The 26,482-nt window shown below is 44.2% G+C and overlaps 1 protein-coding gene across 2 annotated transcripts in view; it reads left to right on the top strand.

Annotated features, from left to right (window-relative positions):
- Positions 1-26,482, top strand: part of CWF19L2 (CWF19 like cell cycle control factor 2) — a 177,414-nt gene that overhangs the window by 33,514 nt on the left and 117,418 nt on the right. For both annotated transcript variants that reach the window (XM_056561619.1, XM_056561620.1), the window contains exons 6-9: positions 12,075-12,168; positions 13,146-13,261; positions 14,652-15,310; positions 26,305-26,401. In XM_056561619.1, the coding sequence (XP_056417594.1) occupies positions 12,075-12,168; positions 13,146-13,261; positions 14,652-15,310; positions 26,305-26,401 (966 nt within the window). The remainder of the gene's footprint in view (positions 1-12,074; positions 12,169-13,145; positions 13,262-14,651; positions 15,311-26,304; positions 26,402-26,482) is intronic.

Here is a 26,482-nt window from a genome sequence, read left to right as displayed (position 1 = left end):
GGTGGTCCCAATATATCTCCTTTTTTTTTGAGCGCATTACCTGCGGTTAAAATGACAGTCCTCCCTAAATTGCTTTACTTTTTCGAGACGTTGCCGGTTCGTGTTCCGCTATCTGTTCTTTGCTCTTTTCAATTGTCTATATTCCGCTTTATCTGGGATGCAAAGCGGCATCGCCTTCCGATGTCTGTCATGATGGCAGCTCGGTCTGTGGGTGGGTTAGCCACCCCTGATATAGTTAAATACTATTGGGTTGTTCATTTACGCCATTTAGCTGTGGGGTCTACGCATCATGTGTATAGTTGATGGATGGAGTTGGAGAAACTGTGGTTGGCTCTGATTCATCCGAATGCTCTTCTTTGAAACCATTTTAAGCTTTTTACGCACATTGTTCATGCTGCCAAGCCCCTCATTGCTAAGTATTGGAAGCGGTCTCTTCCTTCATCTGAAGCTGACCTGATGGCTCGTATACGTGAGATTCCTTCCCTCGAATCTCTTACGGCCTACTTAAATAATTCTGTACCCTTGTTTCTCTGTGTGGGAACCATGGAATCACTTCTCTGATCGACAGCCTCCATGAACCGGTTCTGCCATACTTTTCTTTCTTCTTTCTCTTCCTCCTTTCCTCTCTTTTACTTTTCTTCTTTTGTTCTTTGTCTTTTGTGTTGGTCTTTGTTGCTCTCCTTGTATGTTGCCCATTGGGTCTTTTCTTTTTGTGCAAGTAACGTGAGAAAATAGAAAATGGAGGCACCTGACTAACACACCTGGGACATATAAACTACCACAAGTAGATGAACGTCCATGGTAAGTAACGGTTCAGTGGTATAGCTGAATGTATTGGTGGTGCCAGGAAATCTGTACAAACAAAAATACAGATAAACAGAAGAAATGAAGTCCAGCAACTCACCGCAATGTGTAAATCAGCGTCTTGGAAGCCACCATGGCTGACCGGGATGGTGCGGGAAGCTCTTTTCTTTTTGTCCCCCCTTTTTGTTTGTCGTTTAATGTTCCCAGTTTCATCTGTTCTTATGGATAGAATTACTGTTCCTATTGTTTCTTGATCCTTCATTTTACATCTTGCTTGCATGTTTTATTGGCTGTATTGGGCCGCTTGGTCCCATTGTGACATTGTTTTGCTGCCTTTACCCTTGTTCTTGATTACAAAAATTCTCAATAAAAATTGCAGTTGAAAAAAAAAGAAGCCATTGCAGTAACTGATCACAGTGTAGTGCTTTGTGGGGAACTCTTCTGTATGTGACGGCTGCATGGCCCCAAGGTATACTCTGTCCTCCCTTTAATTCTGTTCAGTATTAGTGTCTTTCCATTCTCCTATAATAAGGTGTGTGTGTGTTTTTACGGTGCTGTGATGCTGAACGTTGTTTTCCTGTTAACATATACACGACCCCTGTGCTGCATTGGGAGTTTACCTTACCTGGCGATTCTCTGTTCTGCTCCCTGGTTGAATGGCGAGCCTTTAGTATTCGTGCTGACAATATTTGTCTCGAGCTATGGTTATTCCAAGGTCACACACCACGCGGTCCTGATATCATTGGCCCGGCACACAGTATTCTTCTCTGTGTATTATCTGCTCTGCTTTATCTCTATAAGTGCACAACAGAATTGTATTGTCCTCTGTCTGTATACAGATAGCCAGGAGCACGCCATATATCTGCTATGGGCTTTTTGAAAATAAATTCACAGGATGTTATTAAAAGGACAGTAAAAAGGCAAAAAATAATAGGAAATCTTGTTTTATCCTCCCATTTAAATGGGTATTCTGGATTTATACATCTTATCCCCTATCCAAAGGATAGGGGATGAGATGTATGATCTTAGGGGTCCCGCTGCTGGGGACCCCCGCGATCTCTGTGCAGCCCCTGGGCACATCTGTAAAAGATTAGAAAGAAAGGACTGCTTCCTTTAACAAACAGCTCTACAGGTTGTATGCAGTATTGCAGCTCCGTTACATTGACTTCAATAAATCAGAGCTGCAATGCCAGACACAACACAAGAACAAGAGTGTTTTTGAAAAAAAAGCAACCATCTTTTTCTCATCTTATAAACCCCATTTTAATTTGCCAGTTCTCTGGTCATCCTTGAAGAATGTCTTCCATTCTTTAAAGGGGTACTCCACTGGCCAGTGTTCTGGCTACTAAATGTAAACTAAATGTTCCGAACGCTGTGCGTGCGCTGCAGGGGCTGGTCCTGCCCCCTCGTGCCATCAGGCCACGCCACCCCAATGCAAGACTACAGGAGGGGGCATGGCGACTGTCACATAGACCTCTCATAGACTTGCATTGAGGGGCGTGGCCTGACAACACGATAGGGGGTGGCCGACCCCCTGCAGTGCACGCACAGCGTTTGGGAACTAAATGTTCCGAAAGCAGCTGGAACACTGGCCAGTGCAGTACCCCTTTAAAATTGTGTTCTCCAACCTCTGGGTCTTCAGATGTTGCAAAGGCATGATTGGAATTGTAGTTTTTCAACAGTTGTAGAGCCATAGGTTAGAAAACACTGCTTTATAGGGGTTGTCCGGAAGGTTTTTTTTTTTTTTTTTTTAATGAAGATGCTGAGGCTGTACATACCTTCTGCTGCCTCTGGTAACGCTGCCCACACATCCCAGTGCCCTCGAAACACCTTGAATGCTGTAGTGACTGGTTTTACCTGTGTGTTGTGCTGTTGGAATCTTCGATAAAGCTGCAATTTCCTTGACGTGATGGAGCATTGCATTTATTTCCTGTTGTTGCTGTGCACCAAGCTGGGTGTAGATCCCCCTGCATGTCCATTTGGAAGGTGAGCGAGACTTGTGTACATAGTTTACCTACTGGGGCCCAATTCACCAGTTGCCACTCAGCCAATCACTGGCAGCAGAGTCCCGCCTCAGCCATTCATTGGCAGACTTATTAAGCCCAGTCGAATATATTCAACCTGGTCTGAGCTGCGCTTCTTTTCCTGTTTCTTGGGCTAAACAAACCTTAGAGTCCAGTGATTGGCTAAGCGGCAATGTACATATTGGGCCCCAGCACCCAGAAGGGAACTGGGAGCAATGTTACCAGAGGCAGCGGGGGAGCAAGAAAGGTATTTCAAAACAGAACAAAAAAAAGAAAAAAAACTTTCACCAGACAACACCTTTTTTACTGATTAGAGCCGCCAGATACTGAAACATTTTCGTTTTTTTTGTTTTGTTTTTTTCGAATGGTTTTTATGTTTCACTCTTTGTACTTTATTTTTGGGGCTGCCATCTTGCCTGAGCTGTTTTTAACAGCATTTAGAGAGATGCTTTACAGCAGGATCTGTAAGACCTGTCCCATTCAGACAAAATGGAGACTCTACTGGGCATTCTGTGTGACCTTCGCAATGATCATTCCAGGGGAAGGGGAGGGGGAGGCTGAGCTGTGAGCTTCATTTATTGTCTTCTCTATATACGTGTGTCACCGTTCACTGTAATGCTGCACAGATCGCTTTCCAGCTGCCTTCTCCTTATCCCCACAGACAGAACAGGCCTCAGCTTAGTTTTAGACTTACTGGCCAAAATGAAAACTGCAAAGCTTCAGGGTTCTTTTAAAATATATATAGTAAAATGCAAAATTAGAAAAAACATCACCAAGAATTCTTAAAAAAAGGAACATAAAAACTTGATTTAAACAATGGATCATTTTCTCTTTTAAGATGTTCCTGCAATGTTACTCTCACCTGGTCTGAAGGTGGGACACAGGCAACCATATGACGCTCTGCAGGTATTGTGTACTAGTCACATTCTGACTAATATTACCAGGGCACAATACTTTGGTTGTCTCGACTGCAATGACTGTGATCTTCCACAGGTGTTATGTGGCATTACACCTTGGTTGCATTGAAGTGAACAGGGTGGGCAGAGATTGCAAAACTACAAATGACCTATGAACAAGGGTGTATCGCTGTTTCTAGAAAAAAGCAGCGATGATTATTTACGCTATCTTTCTCTCCAAAACTCCTTTAAATATACACATATATATATATATATATATATATATATATAAAACAATGGCGCAGCACTCCAAAATTGCAAAAAAAAGTGTAAAAATGTATTCCTTCATGTCAAAATTTAAAGCGACTTTTCAGCTCCCCAATGGAGCTTTTTTCAAGCATCATTTTCAAGGAGCTTTTTTCAAGCAATATGCTTGAAAAAAGCTCCATTGGGAGCTGAAACGTCGCTTTAAATTTTGACATGAAGGAATACATTTTTACACTTATTTAGCAATTTTGGAGTGCTGCGCCATTGTTTTTCTATTACATGGACTTTGATCGAGTCGGGGCGCTGGCACCGGGCATCTAATGGCGAAGTAGTGCTGCATTGTTTTTGAATATATAGATAGATATAAATATATATACAGGGTGGGCCATTTATATGGATACACCTTAATAAAATGGGAATGGTTGGTGTTTGTGGCACATTAGTATATGTGAGGCGGGAAACTTTTCAAGATCGGTGGTGACCATGGCAGCCATTTTGAAGTCGGCCATTTTGAATCCTGTGACACATCAAACTTATTTGTAACTTACTTTATTTATAACGTAACTTTATTCTTTCATGAGTTATTTACAAGTTTCTGACCCCTTATAAAATGTGTTCAATGTGCTGCCCATTGTGTTGGATTGTCAATGCAACCCTCTTCTCCCACTCTTCACACACTGATAGCAACACCGCAGGAGAAATGCTAGCACAGGCTTCCAGTATCCGTATACACTGCTATATACTACTATATACACCGCAGGAGAAATGCTAGCACAGGCTTCCAGTATCCGTATACACTGCTATATACTACTATATACACCGCAGGAGAAATGCTAGCACAGGCTTCCAGTATCCGTATACACTGCTATATACTACTATATACACCGCAGGAGAAATGCTAGCACAGGCTTCCAGTATCCGTATACACTGCTATATACTACTATATACACCGCAGGAGAAATGCTAGCACAGGCTTCCAGTATCCGTAGTTTCAGGTGCTGCACATCTTGTTTCTTCAGAGCATAGACAATTGCCTTCAGATGACCCCAAAGATAAGTCTAAGGGGGTCAGATCAGGAGACCTTGGGGGCCACTCAACTGGCCCACGACGACCAATTCGCTTTCCAGGAAACTGTTCATCTACGAATGCTCGGACCTGACACCCATAATGTGGTGGTCACCATCTTGCTGGAAAAACTCAGGGAACGTGCCAGCTTCAGTGCATAAAGAGGGAAACACATCATCATGTAGCAATTTCACATATCCAGTGGCCTTGAGGTTTCCATTGATGAAGAATGGCCCCACTATCTTTGTACCCCATATACCACACCATACCATCAATTTTTGTGTTCCAACAGTCTTGGAGAGATCTATCCAATGTGGGTTAGTGTCAGACCAATAGTGGTGGTTTTGTTTGTTAACTTCACCATTCACATAAAAGTTTCCTCATCACTGAACAAAATCTTCTGCGTAAACTGAGGGTCCTGTTCCCATTTTTGTTTTGCCCATTCTGCAGCACCTGAAACTACGTATACTGGAAGCCTGTGCTAGCATTTCTCCTGCGGTGTTGCTATCAGTGAAGAGTGGGAGAAGAGGGTTGCATTGACAATCCAACACAATGGGCAGCACATTGAACACATTTTATAAGTGGTCAGAAACTTGTAAATAACTCATGAAAGAATAAAGTTACGTTAAAACCAAGCACATCATTGTTTTTCTTGTGAAATTCCCAATAAGTTTGATGTGTCACATGACCCTCTTCCTAGTGAAAAAACAAAAGTTGGATTCAAAATGTCCAACTTCAAAATGGCTGCCATGGGCACCACCCATCTTGAAAAGTCCCCCCCCCCCCCCCCCGCCACACAAACAGGAAGTTAATATCACCAACCATTCCCATTTTATTAAGGTGTATCCATATAAATGGCCCACCCTGTAGATATATATATATATATATATATATATATATATATATATATAATCTGTGTCTTTGTCAACACAGAGATGTGTGCGTATAACCAATATGTGTATCCTTCCTCCTGTTCCCCACTCTCTCTCTCTTCCGTCATTGATCACATTAGATCGTACAGCATTACCATTTGTCCTTTGCCCCAGGCTTGCGTTGCTTTACATTCCCCTCACAATGTGATGCCGCTGTCACATGAGGATATGGCTTTTTTTTTCTCTTTCAAGGTGATTATCAGAATATCCTTTATATTTATCACGTCTCTGGCTCATTGCTGGTGCAGTACCATCACTTCTGTAGCTGTGCTGGATAAAAGAATTAGGGACACTTCCAAAGGGGAGCTTTATTCACTCTTTTAGTCAGTTTTTATGTTCAGGTTAAACACATCAGAAAAATGTGCTCCATGTTTGTAGATTAGTAAATGCTGCAAATTGTTTCAAAGGATATTCCAGAAATTTAAACTAACATTCTTAAAGCGACGCTGTCTTTTTTAAAAATAACTTTTGACGTTGTCCAGGCATGTCAAAAGTTTAGATCGCAACGGGTGTCACTCGTAAAACCTGCTACGATTGTGAGTTTTAAAGGGGTAATCCACCATAAGGTGATTTTAGTACGTACCTGGCAGACAGTAATGGACATGCTTAGGAAGGATCTGCACTTGTCTTGGGGCTAAATGGCTATGCTGTGAGATTACCATAATACTGTGGCTAGCTTTTTGTGAACTAGTATTTCCTGTTTTGAGTTTTCTTCTTTTGCCTACAAATCCCAGAATTCCATTTTCCTCAATCCCACACATCAGCCACCCCACCCATTGAAACACAAATGAGCTGCATCCATTCAAAAGACCTATGGTTTTCAATCAGGGTGCCTCCAGCTAGTTGCAGATTGATCTCTCTCCCACCAAGTGATCCCTCCACCCATTGAAGCAGACAGGCTCCCTGTCATCAGATGACTAGTAAGTCAGGTCTCGGCCGCATTGCAACCTGGGAAAAATCTGAGACAACAGTCATTTTGTATGCTGATAAAAATAAATATTGGAGTGAAAATCACAGAAGAATTGTGAGAAAACTGTCACACACAGGTACAGACACTATATTATGAACTACACTAACTTAACAGCCCCTGTAGCATAGTCAAATAAAAATTCCTGGAATACCCCTTTAACCCTGTAAAATCTGTGTCAGTGCGCTCTTCCCTCCCCTGTCAGTCAAATCCGACTAGTACACTGCATTAGTCTGTAGCAGTGTTTCCCAACCAGGGTGCCTCCAGCTGTTGAAAAACTACTTCTCCCAGCATGCCCGGACAGCCACTTGAGTGACTTATAACTCTTAGACCCTGTGTGATCTAAACCTTTGATATGTCTGGACGAAATGTCCAATTTATTTCAAATGACATTAATATTTTTAAGGGTCTACAGGGGAGATTTATCCAAACCTGTCCAGAGGAAAAGTTGCTGAGTTGCCCATAGCAACCAATCAGATTGCTTCTTTCATTTTTGAAAAAAATGCAACTTTTCCTCTGGACAGGTTTTGATAAATATCCCCCTATGAGTTTACAATATAATGACTTCTTTTGTCTCATTATCGTTTAATGGCTGTGATTGGCAGATTTGACATTGAAGACGTGTAGCCAGCTATACTAATTCCTTACAGCGACCACTACAGGGGAAAAGTAGTATTACATGCTGGCCATTCATATGGTGATTGTTGGTGTAATGCATGGATGTCTCAAGTCTGCTATAGCTGTGACTTGATTAGGGTCCATAAAGGGGTCCTGAGGTGGCCGTCCCCCCTATGTGACATGCATATGCACTTTTCTTGGTTTCTCATGGGTATATTACAGACTCATGTTTGCAAGTAAGACAAATGTCAGTTCTTTTCATCAGACTTACACTCTGGCCAGGACTTGGGTCAGTAATATAGATACTTTAAGGGGTATTCCGACCCTAGACATCTTATCCCCTATACAAAGGATCTCGGCTGCAGCACCCCAGACATCCGGTGCATGGAGCGAACTTCGCTCCTTGCCGGATGACTGGTGATGCAGGGTGGAGGCTCGTGATGTCACTGTCACGCCCCGCTTGGGACATCATGGCCACGCCCCCTCAATGCAAGTCTATGGCAGGGGGCGTGACTGCCGTCACGCCCCCTCCCATAGACTTGAATGCAAGGGGCATGGCCATGATGTCACAAGCCTCCAGCGCTGCACCCGACGCTATGAACGAATGCCCTGTGCGGCAGGACCCCCGCGATCAGACATCTTATCTCCTATTGTTTTGGATTGTTGATAAGATGTCTAGGGACGGAGTATCCCTTTAATATGCGTGTGTAATATACCTTGGTAAAACCACATTTACACAGTTGTCCCAATGGACAACACAGTTGTCACTGCTAGCTAGTTTCTACCAGATTTGGAATGATGACTGGTAAGAACCCTAAAACAGCTGCCTAAAGATATGTGACTTTTGTATGGCTAGTATGAGAGCGTTTCCTTTCTTTTGGAGGAGGCGCCAGTTTCCATGCTGGGAAAAAAAAGAAGAAACCTGATGGTGCAGGTGGACGCATATCTGTCCTGGAAAGATATGCTGTTATGTGAAGCCTGAGCGATACATGGCTACCCTGAATCCTTCAGCGTATGAGCCTGTTTTTTAGTGGCTTTTTGGTTTAGCTGTAAGAGGGGAGTCGGATCAGGGATACATTGGGCAATACCTTATATATAGAGTCCAATATAAAGATGGAGGAGAGACGATTAATGATGTCTTTCATACATAAATTCTATCAGCACTCATGTAGTTTACCTGATATGGTGCAATGGGTGCAAAATCCAGAATGTAGGGTGCACTGTAAATTAAAGGGGTACTCTCCCCCTAGACATCTTATCCCCTATCCAAAGGATGGGGGATGCAATGTTTGATCGTGGGGTCCCGCCGCTGGGGACCCCCGCGATCTCTGCTGCTGCACTCCAGACATCCAGTGCACTGAGCAAACTTCGCTCCGTGCTCGTGACTTCACGCCCACCCGCTCGTGATGTCCCAGCCACGCCCCATCAATGCAAGTTTATGTGAGGGGGCATCATGCCCCCTCCCATAGACTTGCATTGAGGGGGCGTGACCGTGACGTCACGAGTGCGGTGCGGCTGTGATGTCACGAGCCTCCGGTGCTGAACCCAACGCTCTAAACGAATGCTGGGTGCAGCACAGAGATCGCAGCTGGTTCCCAGCGCTGGGATGCCTACGATTAGCCATCTAATCCCCTATCCTTTGGAAAGGGGATAAGATGTCTAGGGGCGGAGTACCCCTTTAAGGGAGAACCATCCTCTCTGAATACGAGGGATGTCATTATGAGCCGACCTTGAATAGACTGAACATTTTTTTTTAGTCTCACAACATTTCAAAAGGGTACGTGTAGGCTCTGTAATAACACTCCAAGTATGCGATGTAGAAAAGAGAGAGACTCCCGAGAGACTGAGACAGACAATGGAAACTCCTATTGAGAGAAGCTTATTAGATCTTTATTTTGAATACTACTGTCCCTCCTGGGAAAACAGATCTTATGTACTTATATTGATCTTTTTCATATCATCCATACTTCTTAAGTCATACTTGCCAAGTTATATTGGTAATTTCATTGCAATTTTCATGTGTTTTTTTTTTTGTGTTAAAGGGGTTATCCGACGTCCATAGAAAAAAAAAATACTCCACATCACGGCTGTCCAAGCATGCTGGGAGTTATAGTTTTGCAACACCTGCAGGCACCCTGGTTGGGAAACACTGTTATAGGGCTTCAGCAGTTCTATGGGCTTAACAATACTGACAGATTCCCTTTAACAACTGAGGCTTTGCTGTATAGATCCTTCTAGAAGAAATAGCATCATCATAGGTACGGCAGTCTAGTACAGGTAGCCTAACACATGGGCTTAATGTTGTTTCTGGTATTGCAACTCCGTTTTTTTTTTAAGTAAATGAGACTGCTCTGCAAAACCAGACACCGTACATCCACAGAAGATGTGGTGCTGTTTTTGGGAAAAAACAAAAACACAACACGCACCCACGGACATGGGTGAGAGGGGGTGGGGGGATGGACATGGGCGTGAGGTTGGGGGGGGGAGATGGACATGGGCGAGAGGTGGGGGGGGATTGACATGGTTGAGAGGTGGGGGGGATGGGCATGGGGGAGATGGACATGGGCGAGAGGTGGGGTGGGGATGGACATGGGTGACGTGGGGGGGGGGGGGGGGATGGATATGGTACAGTACCTTAAGCAAACCATTTTTCTTTCCTGTTCTTCCTCTCTCTAGCAGGATACCCACTCAGGGCTACGGCAGAGCACCGACCCGGCTCAGGCAGGGCACTCATTCACTGCACCGCAGGGGGAGGGTGACGCTGGGGCACGGGTCACTACACCGGCCCAGTGCAGCTTCCTCTTTCTTCCCGTGTCTGGTGGGGCACTTACTCACTGGGCCGCAGGGGGGCACTGGGGGATGCACGCACACACAGCAAAGCACACACAGCGCACTAAAGCGTCCCTCCGTCCCTCCAGTGCCGGGGAAGGCCAGGCGGGAAATTTAAAGAAAAAAAATTTGAAGGCAAAATCCCGTGGCACCCGGTTGGGAATCGCTTATTTAGAGGAAAGAAGGTTTCTACACCAGCATAGATGGGGGGTTCTTTACTGTAAGAGCAGTGAGACTATGGAACTCTCTCCCAGAGGAGGTGGTCATGGTGAACTCAGTAAAAGAATTTAAAAGGGTCTGGATGCATTTTTGGAGAATAATAACATTACAGGTTATGGGTTCTAGATTTATAGGGACAGAAGGTTGATCCAGGGATTTATTCTGATGCTATATTTGGAGTCGGGAAGGAATTTTTATCTCAAGTATGAGGGTTTTTTGCCTTCCTCTGGATCAACTCAGTAGGGACTCATTGTGCAATTTTCAGCTAAAAACGTTCACTTCAGCATCATACGCGTTTCAAGTGCATGCGCACGCTTCCTCGGTCACCGGTGAAGAGCGCGCATGCGCTTGAAACGCGTATGATGAAGTGAACATTTTTGCCTGTGTGTTTTGCCACAAATTTCAATAAAGCTGCAAGTTTGTTTGACGTGCTGGATCGCTGCCTCTTTGTTCCTGTTACTGTCAGCACCGAGCCGGATGCGGATCCGAGCACAATAGTGAGGAAGGTAGCTGAAAATTGCACATATTACTACATGCCTTTGTGAACTTGATGTTACTATGTATCTACCTATAATTATTTATTTAAATATATTATTGTTAAAAAATTTAATAAAGAATAAATTATATATATAATTTATTTTTTTTATTTTTATTTTTTATCCTTTACAACTACTTAAACGGTACCTCTCATCAAATAAACTTTTGATATATTTTAGATTAATGAATGTTGAATAACTTTCCAATAGCATGTTAATGAAAAATATGCTTCTTTCTATTGTATTTTTCCCGATCAGTCCTGTCAGCAAGCATTTCTGACTCATGCTGGAGTCCTAAACACTCAGAGCTGCCAGCCTGCTTTGTTCACAGCCAAACAGGCTGTGAACAAAGCAGGCTGGCAGCTCTGAGTGTTCTCCTTTGTGAAGAAAGCAGACTGGCAGCTCGTAGTGTTTAGGACTCCAGCATGAGTCTGAAATGCTTGCTGCCAGGACTGGTAGGGAGACCCCTAGTGGTCATTTCTTCAAAGTGGAAAATTAAATAGAAAGAAGCATATTTTTTAATAACATGCAATTGTGAAGTTATTCTGCATATATTAATCTATAATATATCAAAAGTTTTTTTGATGAGAGGTACCCTTTAAAATATTTGCAGAACAGATGGCCTTTATTTTTATTTTTTTATTTTTTTTCGACTATACATTTTTATTGAAGAATTTTTGGTACAGAAAGAAAATCTTGCAAATATCAGATAAGGTCCAAAGACCATTAAGCATATAACAAAGTTTAACAAGCAGGTTAGAACAGATGGTCTGTTCTGCATTATTTTGTTCTGTAGATTTTTTTTTATGTGCTTTTTATTTGCTTTTGCGGAGCCTCCTCCATGTTTGTGACTTATGAAGCAGCCACTCTTGGACTCTTCTTCTTACATTAGAGTCTTGTCTTTGTGTATTTTGCAGGAGAAGATGCTGGCCAGGGAACTAAACCCATTCTGGAAGGATGGCGGTTCAGGATTGCCACCAGAGGAGGGGGATGTAACCTCGGTTAAAAAAGGTATAAAAGCAATTTCCAAAGAAGCGCCTTCCAATGTTCATCTGTCTGTCGGTATATTTCACTGTCACAGCAAAGATCCACAGGAGCCTTGAAAGAATAGAAATTGCATTTCTGCTGCCATAGGAAAGGTAGCGCTCACATTTGTCATCCTATATTACCTTTCTCATCCTTTTGTATTTTTTTTTTTCAGCCATACAGCACATTAACATAATCGTATTAATCACGAGTCTTCTCATGTCCTTCACAAGTGCAATATATTTGCGGGGTAGTTCTGTAGAATTTGGAAAAGGAAAATTGCACATTTCATGGAAAATAAAATAGAAAATGTATTTTTAGGGTAGGGTCACACGGAATGGATCCGCGGTGTATTTTACACTGTGGATCCGCCGATGACCCGACCCTATATTGTGCTTCCCGCTATTCTCCCCGTGTCCTGCAACAATGCACCGAAGCAGCAACACAGGGGCTTTTGAGTCACAGTGCAGTGTACTCGGACATCGCGGCCACTACACAATGTGAGTACACTGTGAGTATGTGGCTGCTCGGAGCGTCACGCATTGCCGCTGCGAGCAGGACACGGTTAAAAAATTGGTACTTAAAGGGGTAGTCCAGAGATGAGGGGGGTGTTAACTGCTGCTTCGCGCGGTGGTCAACACGCCCCCTTCCCGCGGGCTGTCGGGGCCCCGTGCAGGAGATCGTGGTGCCGTAGTTTCGATCGCATGCAGTCACTGGCATATGGACATGTGGTCTTAGGATGTGCCATCACTGTGGGATCATTTGGTCCAACTCTGAAACTGACCATAAATAAATGGGGCTCCATTGCTCCTTCACTGCCATGACAGCACACTGCATTGGGTCTGGTACTTACGGAGTAGCACTACTACACACAGCCAATGTAAAGGAAGAGGCTGTCAATATACTGAACTCATTAATATGTGGGATTTCTACAATCCTCTAATACTTGATGTCTCCTCCAGTTCAGGTTGTTGAAGATGGTGGCCTGGGCTGGCTTAGGAAGTCTCTGCAAAGAATGAAGGAACAATCCGAGAGAGAGAAACGGAGTCTGGAGGACATAGTAGCTGAGAGATACGGAGTAAGAATTATTTCATTAATTTGCTTATTGACTTAGTTTCTCATTATCTGACCTGATCATTCGTGGTAAAGAGATCTCAGGAGGCCCTTGTGTTATGTTCCATTCATTTATAGGCTGGTGTTATGAAAAGGCTATTTCTATCTGGACATTAATGGCCTCTCCACAGGGTATACTATAATTTGGCAGCTGCAATGAGGCTGGAGGATAGGAGGGGGTGAGGAGGAGGGGGAGGGGGGTCCTCTGTTTAGGAGCCAAATTACAAACCGCTTTTCTCACTCTGGTGGACCCATCATTTTCTGTATTATACAAGACAACCCATTGATGTTGATGGGTGCTGTGTAATGGGGATGGGTGATGGGGATGGGTGCTGTGTAATGGGGGTGGGTGCTGTGGAATGGGGATGGGTGATGTGGATGGGTGCTGTGTAATGGGGATGGGTTGGTGCTGTGGAATGGGGATGGGTGCTGTGTAATGGGGATGGGCGATGTGGATGGGTGCTGTGTAATGGGGATGGGTTGGTGCTGTGGAATGGGGATGGGTGATGTGAATGGGTGCTGTGTAATGGGGATGGGTGGGTGCTGTGGAATGGGGATGGGTGATGTGGATGGGTGCTGTGTAATGGGGATGGGTGATGTGGATGGGTGCTGTGTAATGGGGATGGGTGATGTGGATGGGTGCTGTGTAATGGGGATGGGTGCTGTGTAATGCTTAGATTCTACAATGGGGGTGCTGCGGGGAAATCTGACACTGCCAGGTTTCCCCATAGATTACAGTTGATTGCTGGAGGTTCCCAGCAGGGGATGGGGGTATTTTGTGGTCGCTTAATGTAAAAGAGGAAGTCTAACAAGTAGGGTGTCATCTGGAGTGGGTTAAAGGGGCTATTTAAAGTAAGATGGATAACATGATATGTCTGTGTAATATATGTATGTATGTGTATGTATATTAATATATAATGTCCACAGAAAACATCCCATGAGAAATGATGGTTTAGTAATATAGAACAGAAAATGCTGATGTGTATGTGCAGGTCTCATGTAACCCTGCAAAGATTGGTTTCTAAGGGGGGCCTAAGGGACATTTTCCCCATAAAAGACCAGTATTACAAATGGAACATGGGGCCCTATTGCAGATTTGGCATTGGGGCCCAGCAGTTACAAGTCACACCTCTTTCAGAGACTGAGTATATGTGTCCTCCAGCTCTCGGCTCCATAGCTGCACATGTATATTGCTATACAATGCTAAACATCAGGCTGCAGCATACCGTGTAAGTGAATGTCGTGAATGGCTCATTGGAGAATTTTGTAATTTTTAATTTATACAATAAATATGACATTTGTTGATGCAGTAAGCCTTTTAACTTTTTGTTAACTTTTGACTTATTTCCTTACAGTCTATGGAAATCTTCCAAAATAAAATGGAAGCTGCAGAAAAAGCATCTTCACAGAAGTCTTGGGGTGAACAGAATGACAGAAGAGAAGGGTGGAGAAAATCTAAATATCATGACCAAGCCTCCTCGCGATATCCAAAACCTGATGGATCCAATGAGTATGATAGGAGGAGCGACCACTACAGCGATGATCGCCGATCAGATAGATCTTCCTATAGGCAGAATAGAGAATATAATTCTGATAAAACCAACGAAGAGGGAAAAGACTCCAGGAGTTACAGACCAGAATCAGGTCGTAGACAATATCTAGAAAGACGCTTGGAAGAAGCTACCGATGGAAGAGGCGCTTACTCCAGGCTAAAGGACCAGTTCCTAAAACCGTCTGAAGATAAAGAGGAATCCGGTGCCGCTGGACTAAAACTCCAGAGAGATGACCGTGGTTTATCTTCTCAGAACTCAACTAAAAGTCGCTTCTTAAAACCTCCAGATGATGAGCCTCCTCCATTATGGAAGAAGATGGCAGCAAACCATTCTAAGGAGGAGAACCGGGAATCTAGGAGGGGGGACCAAGATATCAGTACAAAGAACGAGAAACAGCAGGACACAGAGTCAAGTGTAGATCACCAGGAGTCCCCTGAAGACGTTCAGCCATCGTCCTCACGGTAATTTCTCCAGCCCTTTCTGGATGTGTTTGTTCTGCTATTATGAAAGTATTCTTTGGCCTTTAGCTAATTGAATGAGCCGCGGCATGTTATTTAGCTCTGCAGACCATTCATTGTTTACCAGGGACAGCTACACTTACTATTGCAGCCCAGTTCCATTCACTTGAATAGGAGCGAGCTTTAGTACAGCTGCGATGTATCTAGATGTCCCTGGTAAACAATAGACTGCCCGCAGAAATCACTGACATGCTAAAGTCCCTTTAATGAGCTATTAACTGTGGTACCAAGATAAGGGTAGCCCATCAATATTAGGCTGGTGGGGGTTCATAAGCCCCCCCCCCCCCCATACACGAGGGAAAAAAAATCCAGCAAGTCAGCAAATTTTGGCATGACTATCTGACTGTCTAAGGCAGTGTTTTTCAACCAGGGTGCCCCCAGCTGTTGCAAAACTGCAACTCCCAGCATGCCGGGAGTTGTAGTTTTGCAGCAGTTGGAGGCACCCTGGTTGGAAAACACCGTTCTATGGGTTTGTTCACACTACAGAACTCAATCAGCAGAATTCCGCGAAGGGAAATACACGCTGTGAACATTAGCCTCAGTGTGAATGGGTCTTCCGCAGCCGTGGAATTTCAGCGACGAACAATTCCGCGGCTGAAACTGTTCTGCGCGGAAGTCCGCGAACACTGCATAGCCATCAATGGTGACGGCACAGTGCCGCAGGGTCCTACTGCCAAAGTATTTTCAGTGGCGGCCGCCAGATGGAGTGTTCCGCCAGCGGATATTCCGCAGTGTGAATATACCCTAATATGTATGGTTGTTTCCTGATTCTCCCCTGACAGGTGATGTTTGGGAAGAGGAGGACTGGGGGGAATGTTATATTTTAAAGCACATGATCACGTGTATTTTGGGGTGAAATAGCTGTGGGCCAAAGGAATGTTCGGCTGACAGATATTGCATGTGTATAGGTACCTTAAAGGGGTTTTCCAGGGAAATGTCAAACTGTACTCTTGGCCTCCCCCTCTATCAAAACAATAAAAGCATACAGGATTTTCTCTTGCTCTGGACAATTCCTGACTAAGGTGTCAGCAGAGAGCACTGTGGTCGTGACAGAAAAGAAATCCAAAAAGAAAATAATTTCCTCTGTAGTATACAGCCACTTATATGTACTGGAAGGATTAAGATTTTTTTATTAGCAGTAATTTACTAATCTGTTTAACTTTCTGGCACCAGTTGATTTAAAAAATAAGTTTTCCACCGGAGTACCCCTCTAACCGTGTACGGGTTAAAATTTGTACACAAGTTTTGATACAGTTTAATCAGGTTTTGAGGAATCCGTTTTTTATCAAAAACCTGATACGGGAACTGTATTGCAAAAACGTGGTGTGAACGCAGCCTTAGGCTGGGTTCACACCACGTTTTTCAAATATGGTAACCGTATATGGTTTTCTGCAAAAAAACGTATACGACCGTATCCAAAACCGTATGCATAGAGAATGCATTGTAAACCGTATTCCAAATGTTGTGTACGTTTGCATCAGTTTTTCCTCGGATACGGTTTTGCCGATTTTTCAACCGTAGGCAAAAACATTGTCGATCACGTTTTTGCCTCCGGTTGGAAAACCGTATGTGAACCGTATGCGGTTCTTTTAACATTGTTGTCTATGAGAACCGTACACAGAATTTCAGAATACGGTTGCACACGGTTTTTCTAATCCGTTTTTGGAGTTGACACATGCGCAGATTGGAATTCCAATAGAACAATAGTAACTTTATTAAATTGCTGGAAAACTAATTCCAACAAAATAGCAAAACCGTTGGCAAAAACTGATGCAAACGGATAGAACCGTACGGGGAAAAACCGTATAAGTTTTAATTTGGAGTCATACGGTTGTATATGGTTTTTGCCTTACGTTTTTTAGCGGAAAACCGTATACGGTAGCCGTATTTGAAAAACGTGGTGTGAACGCAGCCTTACACATATCGGCAGATGCCTAGGGAGGGAGGATGAGTTTTTTTTCTTGTAACCAGGAATATATCGTGAATATAAACTGATGACCTGATCTTTTAGAACAGATTCCAATAATATAGGACATAAGATTTCTATCCTGCAGTACGCTCACGTAGCTGGTTAATATTGCAGCGCTGTTCTATTCTCTGTTAACACGGCGCGCTGTATTTATTTCTTATCTCGCTTTATTTTTATCTAGTAACATTTTTCTTACTGTTGTTTGGAATAATTTAGCTACAAAGTGCTTCCATTAATCGGCGCTTTCTAGTGTGCAGCAGAGGTCAGGAAGTTCTCTTTTTAAGACCTGCCACGTTCTGAATAGGTTACGAAAACAGCATAAAAGAGGAATGGAGCTGAAAGCTTTCCTAATTGATAACCACCCGCCGCTTCCACTGGTTTTGCAAGCCCAAATCTCAGAAACCAACAGCGTGGAAATACATTTTTTTTACTCTCCCTATCAAACCCGTACGGCTGCTCCGCTTTCTAGTTTCCTGCAGCTCAGCAGACCAGATCTATTAGGTTTTTATCTTTTCGTCTCCATATGTGCACAGTACACACAGCTAGAACGCTCCTCTGATATTAGTGGCAGAGAGAATGGGAAGTCGCCTCCTCGCTGTCCCCGTAATGAACTTCTGGTGGGATCCATAAGTTGTTTTTTAATGTTTAATGCGCATTGGGGCAGGTTTACTATTGCAAATACGCCAGAATACTGGCACATGGTGTGTCACATTTTGTTATGTGTTTTAGATGCTTTGCAACACCTCACAAGCTGGACAGGCACAGCTAATCCATAATATACATATAAAAAGTAAAGCTGGTGCATTATATCCCCCAAGGCCAAAGTGTAATCAATAATATGCACAATGCGAAAAACATGGGCGAGCGAAGTGAGAGAAAGTAGATAGAGAGCCGGCACTGTAGTGTAGTCTGGCCATCCCGTGGTATACTGTAGCTGAGCTGTTATAAATGGACGGGTGGTGCGGCATATATGTCAGGGGTGCGCTTACATGGAACATATAGTGAAGCTAAATGTGACGAGTAAGAAAGTACATAAACGCACTCACCCGGTTGCATGCCAAAGAAGGGGTAACTTTATTCCAGAAGTCGAGGTCGGGAAGAGAAAGGAGGTAGAGCTCGGACGAGCTCGTGGAACGACGGTCCCGTTTCGTGGGTTCTCCGCTTGGTCACGCCCCTGGGGGCGTGACCAAGCGGAGAACCCGCGAAACGGGACCGTCGTTCCACGAGCTCGTCCGAGCTCTACCTCCTTTCTCTTCCCGACCTTGATTTCTGTATTCCATGTAACTTCTGGAATAAATTTACCCCTTTGGCATGCAACGGGGTGAGTGCGTTTATGTACTTTCTTACTCGTCACGGTCTTACTCGCCGCGGTCCCGTTTCGCTGGTTCTCTGCTTGGTCACGCCCCTGGGGGCGTGACCAAGCGGAGAACCCGCGAAACGGGACCGTCGTTCCACGAGCTCGTCCGAGCTCTACCTCCTTTCTCTTCCCGACCTTGATTTCTGTATTCCATTTAACTTCTGGAATAAAGTTACCCCTTCTTTGGCATGCAACGGGGTGAGTGCGTTTATGTACTTTCTTACTCGTCACAGAAATGTTAAAGGGGTACTCCACTGGCCAGCATTTGGAATTAAATGTTCCTCCCTGTTTTCGCGCTGCGGAGGTCAGCCACGCTCCTCGTGACGTCACGGCCACGCCCCCTCAAGGCAAGTCTATGGGCCATGGCCAGGTGGCATGGCCATGACATCATAAGGGGTGTGGTTGACCCTCGCAGAGAGAAAACAGCGTTCGGAACATTTAGTTCCGAACGCTGGCCAGTGGAGTACCCCTTTTAAACGTCAGTGGGAAACATGCTTAAAACCCACCCTTGTGAACGCCCCCTGGGGCAGCGATATTGATTACCAATTTTGTAATACGGAGGACAAGTCCCTTTAAAGGGGTACTCCCATGGAAAACATTTTCTTTTAGATCAACTGGTGCCAGAAGGTTAAACAGATTTGTAAATTATTTCTATAAAAAAAAAAATCACAATCCTTCCAGTACTTTTCAGCTGCTGTATAATACACAGGAAGTTCTTTTCTTTTTGAATTTCTGTCTGACCACAGTGCTCTCTACTGACACCTCTGTCCATGTCAGGAACTGTCCAGAGTAGGAGAAAATCCCCATAGCAAACCTCTCCTGCTCTGGATAGTTCCTGACATGGACAGAGGTGTCAGCAGAGAGCACTGTGGTCAGACAGAAAAGAAATTCAAAAAGAAAAGAACTTCCTGTGTATTATACAGCAGCTGAAAAGTACTGGAAGGATTTGAATTTTTAAATAGAAATCATTTGCAAATCTGTTTAACCTTCTGGCTCCAGTTGATTTGAAAGAAAATGTTTTCCAGGGGAGTACCCCTTTAAATCCAGGTTCTGGGCTGTGCCTTCTGTTTAATAATTTGCTATTAGTCGAGCCATTAACCTTGTCATTTTTTGTTAATACTGCTCATTGAGGCAGCGTTCTGGCCGCAGATGGTCCCAGGGGGGAGCTTGACACACACACACTCATTAGACACTAATTTGTTTGCAGCATCCTGCAGTATTTTTCCACGCTCTTCATCGACGAGTTATTCTTTTGCTCTGACGTTACTTCCTAGAACAGTGCTCTCCAACCTGCAGACCTCCAGATGTTGCAAAACTACAACTCCGGGCATGCTGGGAGTTGTAGTTTTGCAACAGCTGGAGGTCCTCAGGTTTGAGACCACTGCTGTACGCTGTATCCCTATGGCCGGGCTGCAAAAGATAAAGAAAATAAACTTTAACTTACCTACGTCGGCCTCACGCTGTTCCTTGGGACTGGAACGTCGGACAGTCGTCAGCCTATCACCGGCCGGAGCGATGTCCCTCCCCGGCCAGTGATAGGCTGAGCCCACTGTCATGTAAGGAGCTCTGGCCGGCTTCTTACATGACAGTGCGTTTAACCAATCACTGGCCGGGGCGGGACATCGCTCCGGCCGGTGATAGGCTGACGACTGTCCGACGTTCCAGTCCCAAGGAACAGCGTGAGGCCGACGTAGGTAAGTTAATGTTTATTTTCTTTATCTTTTGCAGCCCGGCCATAGGGATACAGCGTACAGCAGTGGTCTCAAACCTGCGGACCTCCAGCTGTTGCAAAACTACAACTCCCAGCATGCCCGGACAGCCGTTGGCTGTCCGGGCATGCTGGGAGTTGTAGTTTTGCAACAGGTCCGCAGGTTGGAGACCACTGTCCTAGAATAATAAACTGACATCTTTACTGCTAGAATGACGGCTCGATCGTGTCCAGGGTCTTAAGCTGCAAAGTTAAATTCACTTCAGCAACATCGAAATTTCTGTCTGTCCTGGGAAGGATGAGGAGCTTCTCTGAGAAAAGTTCTAAGTATCCACAGCTGAATGAACAATAGATTCCCAACAGCCATCAACGCTGTATCTAACGTCTGTACCGAGTTACCGCACCTTGTCAACCACTGTAGAAATCCTGACTGTATCGTCACTTATGCCATAGTGGGAAGGTGGCTTGCAATGTCCTTTGCAAAGTCAAGTTGTGACTGCAATTTTACCACAAGTCACATTGACATCATGTTTTGTTCTATAGTTTAATATCTTTATTTTTTTGCCGCAGTAAATTAAATGGCATTTGCGCCTTCTTCATTAGATATAAAACATGTAGTGCAGTGATTTAGTTATGTGACTTGCTTATGTTTACTGCCGTCCTGTTTTCCCCCCATAGCCCAGATAGGTGAAGTCCCACCCCCTCAATAAAATGGCCGCGCATGGAGAAATATGTGACCTTGCACCTCGATCGGGGTCCTCTTCTGCACCTGTGCTAGTGTCCGCTGTGCAGTGTATTCCTGTGAAGAAAGCTGGGTCACAAGCTTCTCCGTCATCTTATGGAAAAGATCACCATCTTAACTGCTCTGAAAAAGTGGGGAGCCAGCAGACAGGACCTTACCTGTCTGGGCAACGCGGCAAAGCAGGACTGCAATATACTTAAAGGAGAACTCCAGCCAAATGAAATTACCTTTTATATAGCTGCACATAATAAAGTTATATAACTTTGCAATGTGCAGTGTAATCTTTGCTGAGCACATACCCTGTTTCTCTCCAGGCAGGAAGTCCAGGAGATCTTATCACACTGATGACTAACGTCTATTGTAGATGACACTTCACACTCTCTTCTCAGCTTCAGTTTGCCGTGTTTGAGTATCCCTGATTGGCTGGAGGGCAACACAACCCCCTCACTGCAGCACACACAGGAAACAAGCGCAGTGTGACAAGTTTTTTGCTCACTCAGCAGGATTTTCAAAGGCTTTTTTTGGGGTTCTGATTTTGAAACAAATCAGCTGGGATTCCTTGTGTAGCCATGGTGAGCTTATATATATAACTTAAGTTGTTCTTTATTACCACCTTTGGCTGGATATCTCCTTTAAGTTACATAACTAAAGCATTACGCTATATTTTTTATATTTGATAAGATGGTTAAGACCTTTCAGTAATTTTACAAGCATTTTACATCTTTAACATTACAACTGTATTGTATACATCAAACTCTACCTAAACACTGCTTATCAAGCCCACCCCACCATTGTATGAGGAAGAGGAGGCAGAAAGGGGGAAAAAACACTACCATACATCCTAAACCTGTTCACAAACTTAAGACTGAGGCCAAAAGAGTATTATGCATCTGTATACAGAAAGATAAAGGATTCAGTAGCAAAGGAAGGACCGACCCTTATCCAACTTCATAAAACGTCACTATATTTAACTGATATGCATTAAAACAGACTTTGCTTCTGTATTTTTTATTTTAAAAAAAATCCTATGGCCAGAATATCTTTCCTATGAGTTTCAAACCTTTTACACACACATGTCAACGGTTTGAAACACGTAGGAGGTATGGACATAGTATACGCTGGACATCAGAATGTTATTGTTTTTATCAGGGCTGAGGAGTCGGACGAAATTTTGGGTACCTGGAGTCTGAGTCGGCAAACAATGCACCGCCTACGACTTCTACTAAATTTAGATTGGAATAAAAAAAAAAAAAAACAAGTTTAATTGTCCCAATTCACAAAAAGTTATAATTAATGACTTCTCTACTTTAAGAATAAAGACCAATGCATGCAGTGCCTCACGTAACTGCAAAACGAACACGTTAAGTGACCGTGAAGAAGCATGCTTTTCATGTGCTTCACTATATGGCACGCAACGCACAATTAGGAGCGGCATTACTTATACTTTCCATAGTGTTGTGTTCTGCTGTTACAGGGAACCCATGGGTAACCTAGCCTCTCACTGATAATGTTTTTTGCAGGACCAGAGACACTTGTATACCGTATATACTTGAGTATAAGCCGAGTTTTCTAGCACGATTTTTCGTGCTGAAAACACCCCCCTCGGCTTATACTCGAGGGAACTCTCCACCCTCAGTGGGCTTCAACCTGCGGACCTCCAGAGCCGATGGCTGCCCGGGCTTGCTGGGAGTTGTAGTTTTGAAACTTCTGGAGGTCCGCAGGTTGAAGACCGCTGTATCAGACTTTAACAAGCGGTGATGATGATGAAGGGAGGGGGGGGGGGGGCTGATGACATGTGGTGATGATGACAAGGGGATGATGAAGGGGGGGGGGGATGATGACAGGGGGATGATGAAGGGGGGTGTGGGATGATGACAGGTGATGATGATGAGGGTGTTAATGACGGGCGTCTGGATGATGACAGGGGGGGATGATGTATTTCCCACCCTAGGCTTATACTTGAGTCAATAACTTTTCCTGGGATTTTGGGGTGACATTAGGGGCCTCGGCTTATATTCGGGTCGGCTTATACTCGAGTATATACGGTAAGTGAAGGGAATGGAGGGTCAATAGTTCAAGACTGAAGCTGTAAACCATGGGAAAACTGCTACCATTCAGCTAAGGCTATGGGATAGGGGATAAGATGTCAGATCGCCGGGGTCCCACTGCTGGGGACCCCCGGGATCGCTGCTGATACACCGCGCTATCATTACTGCACAGAGCGAGTTCGCTCTGCGCGTAATTACGGGCAATACAGGGGCCGGAGCATCGTTAAATCACGGCTCCGCCCCTTGTGATGTCACAGCCCGCCCCCTCAATACAAGTCTAAGGGAGGGGGCGTGGCGGTAGTCACGCCCCATGCCATAGACTTGCATTAAGGGGGTGGGCCGTGATGTCATGAGGGCGCGGAGCCATGATGTCACACTGCTCCAGCCCCTGTATCGCCCGTCATTATGCACAGAGCGAACTCGCTCTGTGCAGTAATGATAGCGCGGTGCCGCAGTGGCGATCCCCGGGGGTCCCCAGCAGCGGGACCCCGGCGATCTGACATCTTATCCCCTTTGCTTTGGATAGGGGATAAGATGTCTAGGGGCGGAGTACCTCTTTAAACTTTAAACATGACTATGGGATTCTACTAGGGAAATCATGTTTTATAATAAATGCCCCTTCCTGGATCCTCCCACTGCCCTATCTTCAGCAGCAGATCACCACACAAACTGTTCAATACAATAGACTGTTGGCTTCCCAGCCAGTAGTCCTGTGGTAATGACAGGTATGTTACCTTTTTTTCCTTCATGGAATGTATAAAATACATTCGCATATTAATACAGAGGAGTTGGAGTCGGAAATACAAAAAAACTGCGGAGTCTGAGTTGGAACATTTATCTACCGACTTCACAGCCCTGGTTTTTATGAAGCAATATTGTTGCTCTTTGTTGCATATTAAATATAGTGAAGTTTTATGAAGTTGAATGAATGTCAGACAGTCCCTTTCCTGTGAATACTGCAGTACTGCTGGAGTTCTTGGTCCGACATGTACCACCGTTGAGCACAAAAACATGGGAATAGATGGGGATTAGAGTGAACTTACCCTTATGGAGTCATATTGCGTGGAGTGGACTATGCTGTTCCATTTAACCGTAGAAAAGAGAAATACAGAGGCACTCTTGTTATCAGTGATAACTTCTTTATTCCGTTACAGGTCACTGATACAACACCTGGCCGACGGCCGTCGGCCAGGTGTTGTATCAGTGACCTGTAACGGAATAAAGAAGTCATCGCTGATAACCAGAGTGCCTCTGTATTTTTCTTTTCTACGTTTGGAGTTTGTATTCTTTTGGATGAGCACCGGGAAGGAGCGATTGGTGATGTACCGTGAGCGTTGGCTACGATACACATTGGACTGCATAAGATGTGGTAGAATCTACTAAGCTAACTTCTATAATGGGCTATTATATTTAATGTTGTCATTTGAAAAATATATCCATTGAACAGATACCATATTAAACTAGCTCCGGTAACTTGAGTACATTCTCCAGGAGCGTCCAATGGTCTGTCCTGTACTGTTGTGTTGAGTTAAAGGGGTACTCCGGTGAAAAACTATATATATATATTTTTTTAATCAACTGGTGCCAGAAAGTTAAACAGATTTGTAAATTACTTATATTTAATAAGTACTTATCAGCTGCTGTATGCTCCACAGGAAGTTCTTTTCTTTTTGAATTTCCTTTCTGTCTGACCACAGTGCTCTCTGCTGACACCTCTGTCCATGTCAGGAACTGTCCAGAGTAGGAGCAAATCCCCATCACAAACCTCTCCTGCTCTGGACAGTTCCCCAGACAGACAGACAGACAGGTGTCAGCAGAGAGCACTGTGGTCAGACAGAAAATAAATTTAAAAAGAAAAGAAAACCTCCTGTGGAGTATAAAGCAGCTGATAGGTACTGGACGGATTAAGATTTTTTAAAAGAATTAATTTATACATCTGTTTACTCATTCTTTCTGGCACCACTTGATTTAAAAAAAATATATATATCACTGGAGTTCCCCTTTAACAATGGCCTGTTCAGAATGGTTGGTATGTTACAATTAATTTTTCCTACACCGTTATTTTATTGGAACATTGCAGGTATGGAGAAGCACATGTGTTTTTTTTTTTTTTTTTTTTTTTACCTGATTTTAATTTTCCTGATGCAAATTTTGGAGAGTTGTCTTACAGACTGTTTTCACTGTATTTATTAGACCTGTAAATAGGCAAAGGCGATGAGACAGTTCACTCATATTTAAATCAAGGCAAAACTGGTGTACTGTACAGGGTTTGGGGGTAATGACACAAACATTTGATGGCCCCACCAAAGAGAGTCTGTGGGTCATGCGTTACCCCTTAGGCCCTGCATTAGGCTTTAAGGAAATCTGTTATCAGTATCACCCACACTAACCTGCCATACAGGCTTGTAGTGCGGGTGATACTGATCAAAATGATATTTACGGTGTTTGGAACCGTCACACTGTTGCGCTATTATTGCTCGTTTTCGGGGTATGCAAATTACGTCCTTGGGGCATGGGCTGAGCTCCGACTCAAGCTCCGGGCACTCTGACCTAACCTTCGGCCGGCTCATCTATATGCATAACACCCTCCCTGCTTGCGCGGCAGTTCTACTGTATGGCGCATGCCCATGCCCCTAGGACCTAATTTGCATACCCCAGCAAAAATGGCGGAACGGCGTGACTGGTCGGGATGCCATAAGTATCACCAGCTCTACAAGCCTGTATGACAGGTTCATGTGGGTGATACTGATGACAGATTTCCTTTAAAACTCTGCATACTTTATGATCTGTGAGGTCTAACCTTAGGGACCACCACCATACCTGAGAATGAAGGGGGTGTAGCATTGCATTTCCGGCACAAGTTGCCCATGCCGCTTAGAGTTTATTGCAGATCTGGGTGGCCGGGACCATGCTTCGAAGGGGGCAAGACCATACTATAGCCCTGCAGTCCCTTCTTTCTCAAGACTCCAAACATGGGACCTTCACCAATCATCTCAATATCCCTTTAGTTACCTGCAAGTTTAGCTTCTAAGATCCTACAGACAACTTGTCAAATATAGAAGCTTACCAGCTGTATATTCTATGTGTGCTCAGTTTTGTATTGTTTCCTGTAGACTTGAAGCAAGAAAACCGTCGGTCAAGATACTCACTGAGGAAGACATGAACAAGCTCGGTGCCAAGATTGTCAAGGCAGAAATAATGGGGAACACGGTAAGTCTACGGTTTACAAGAAGTCTCCTTAACCCATTGATCCCACTTGTATGTTTTTTTTGTTGTTTTACCTTTTGAAGG

The sequence above is a fragment of the Hyla sarda genome, chromosome 2 (genome assembly GCF_029499605.1).
Source record: "Hyla sarda isolate aHylSar1 chromosome 2, aHylSar1.hap1, whole genome shotgun sequence".
Taxonomy (NCBI): Eukaryota; Metazoa; Chordata; class Amphibia; order Anura; family Hylidae; genus Hyla; species Hyla sarda.
Note: the sequence above shows the minus strand (reverse complement) of the source record. Positions and strands in the feature narration are given on the sequence as shown.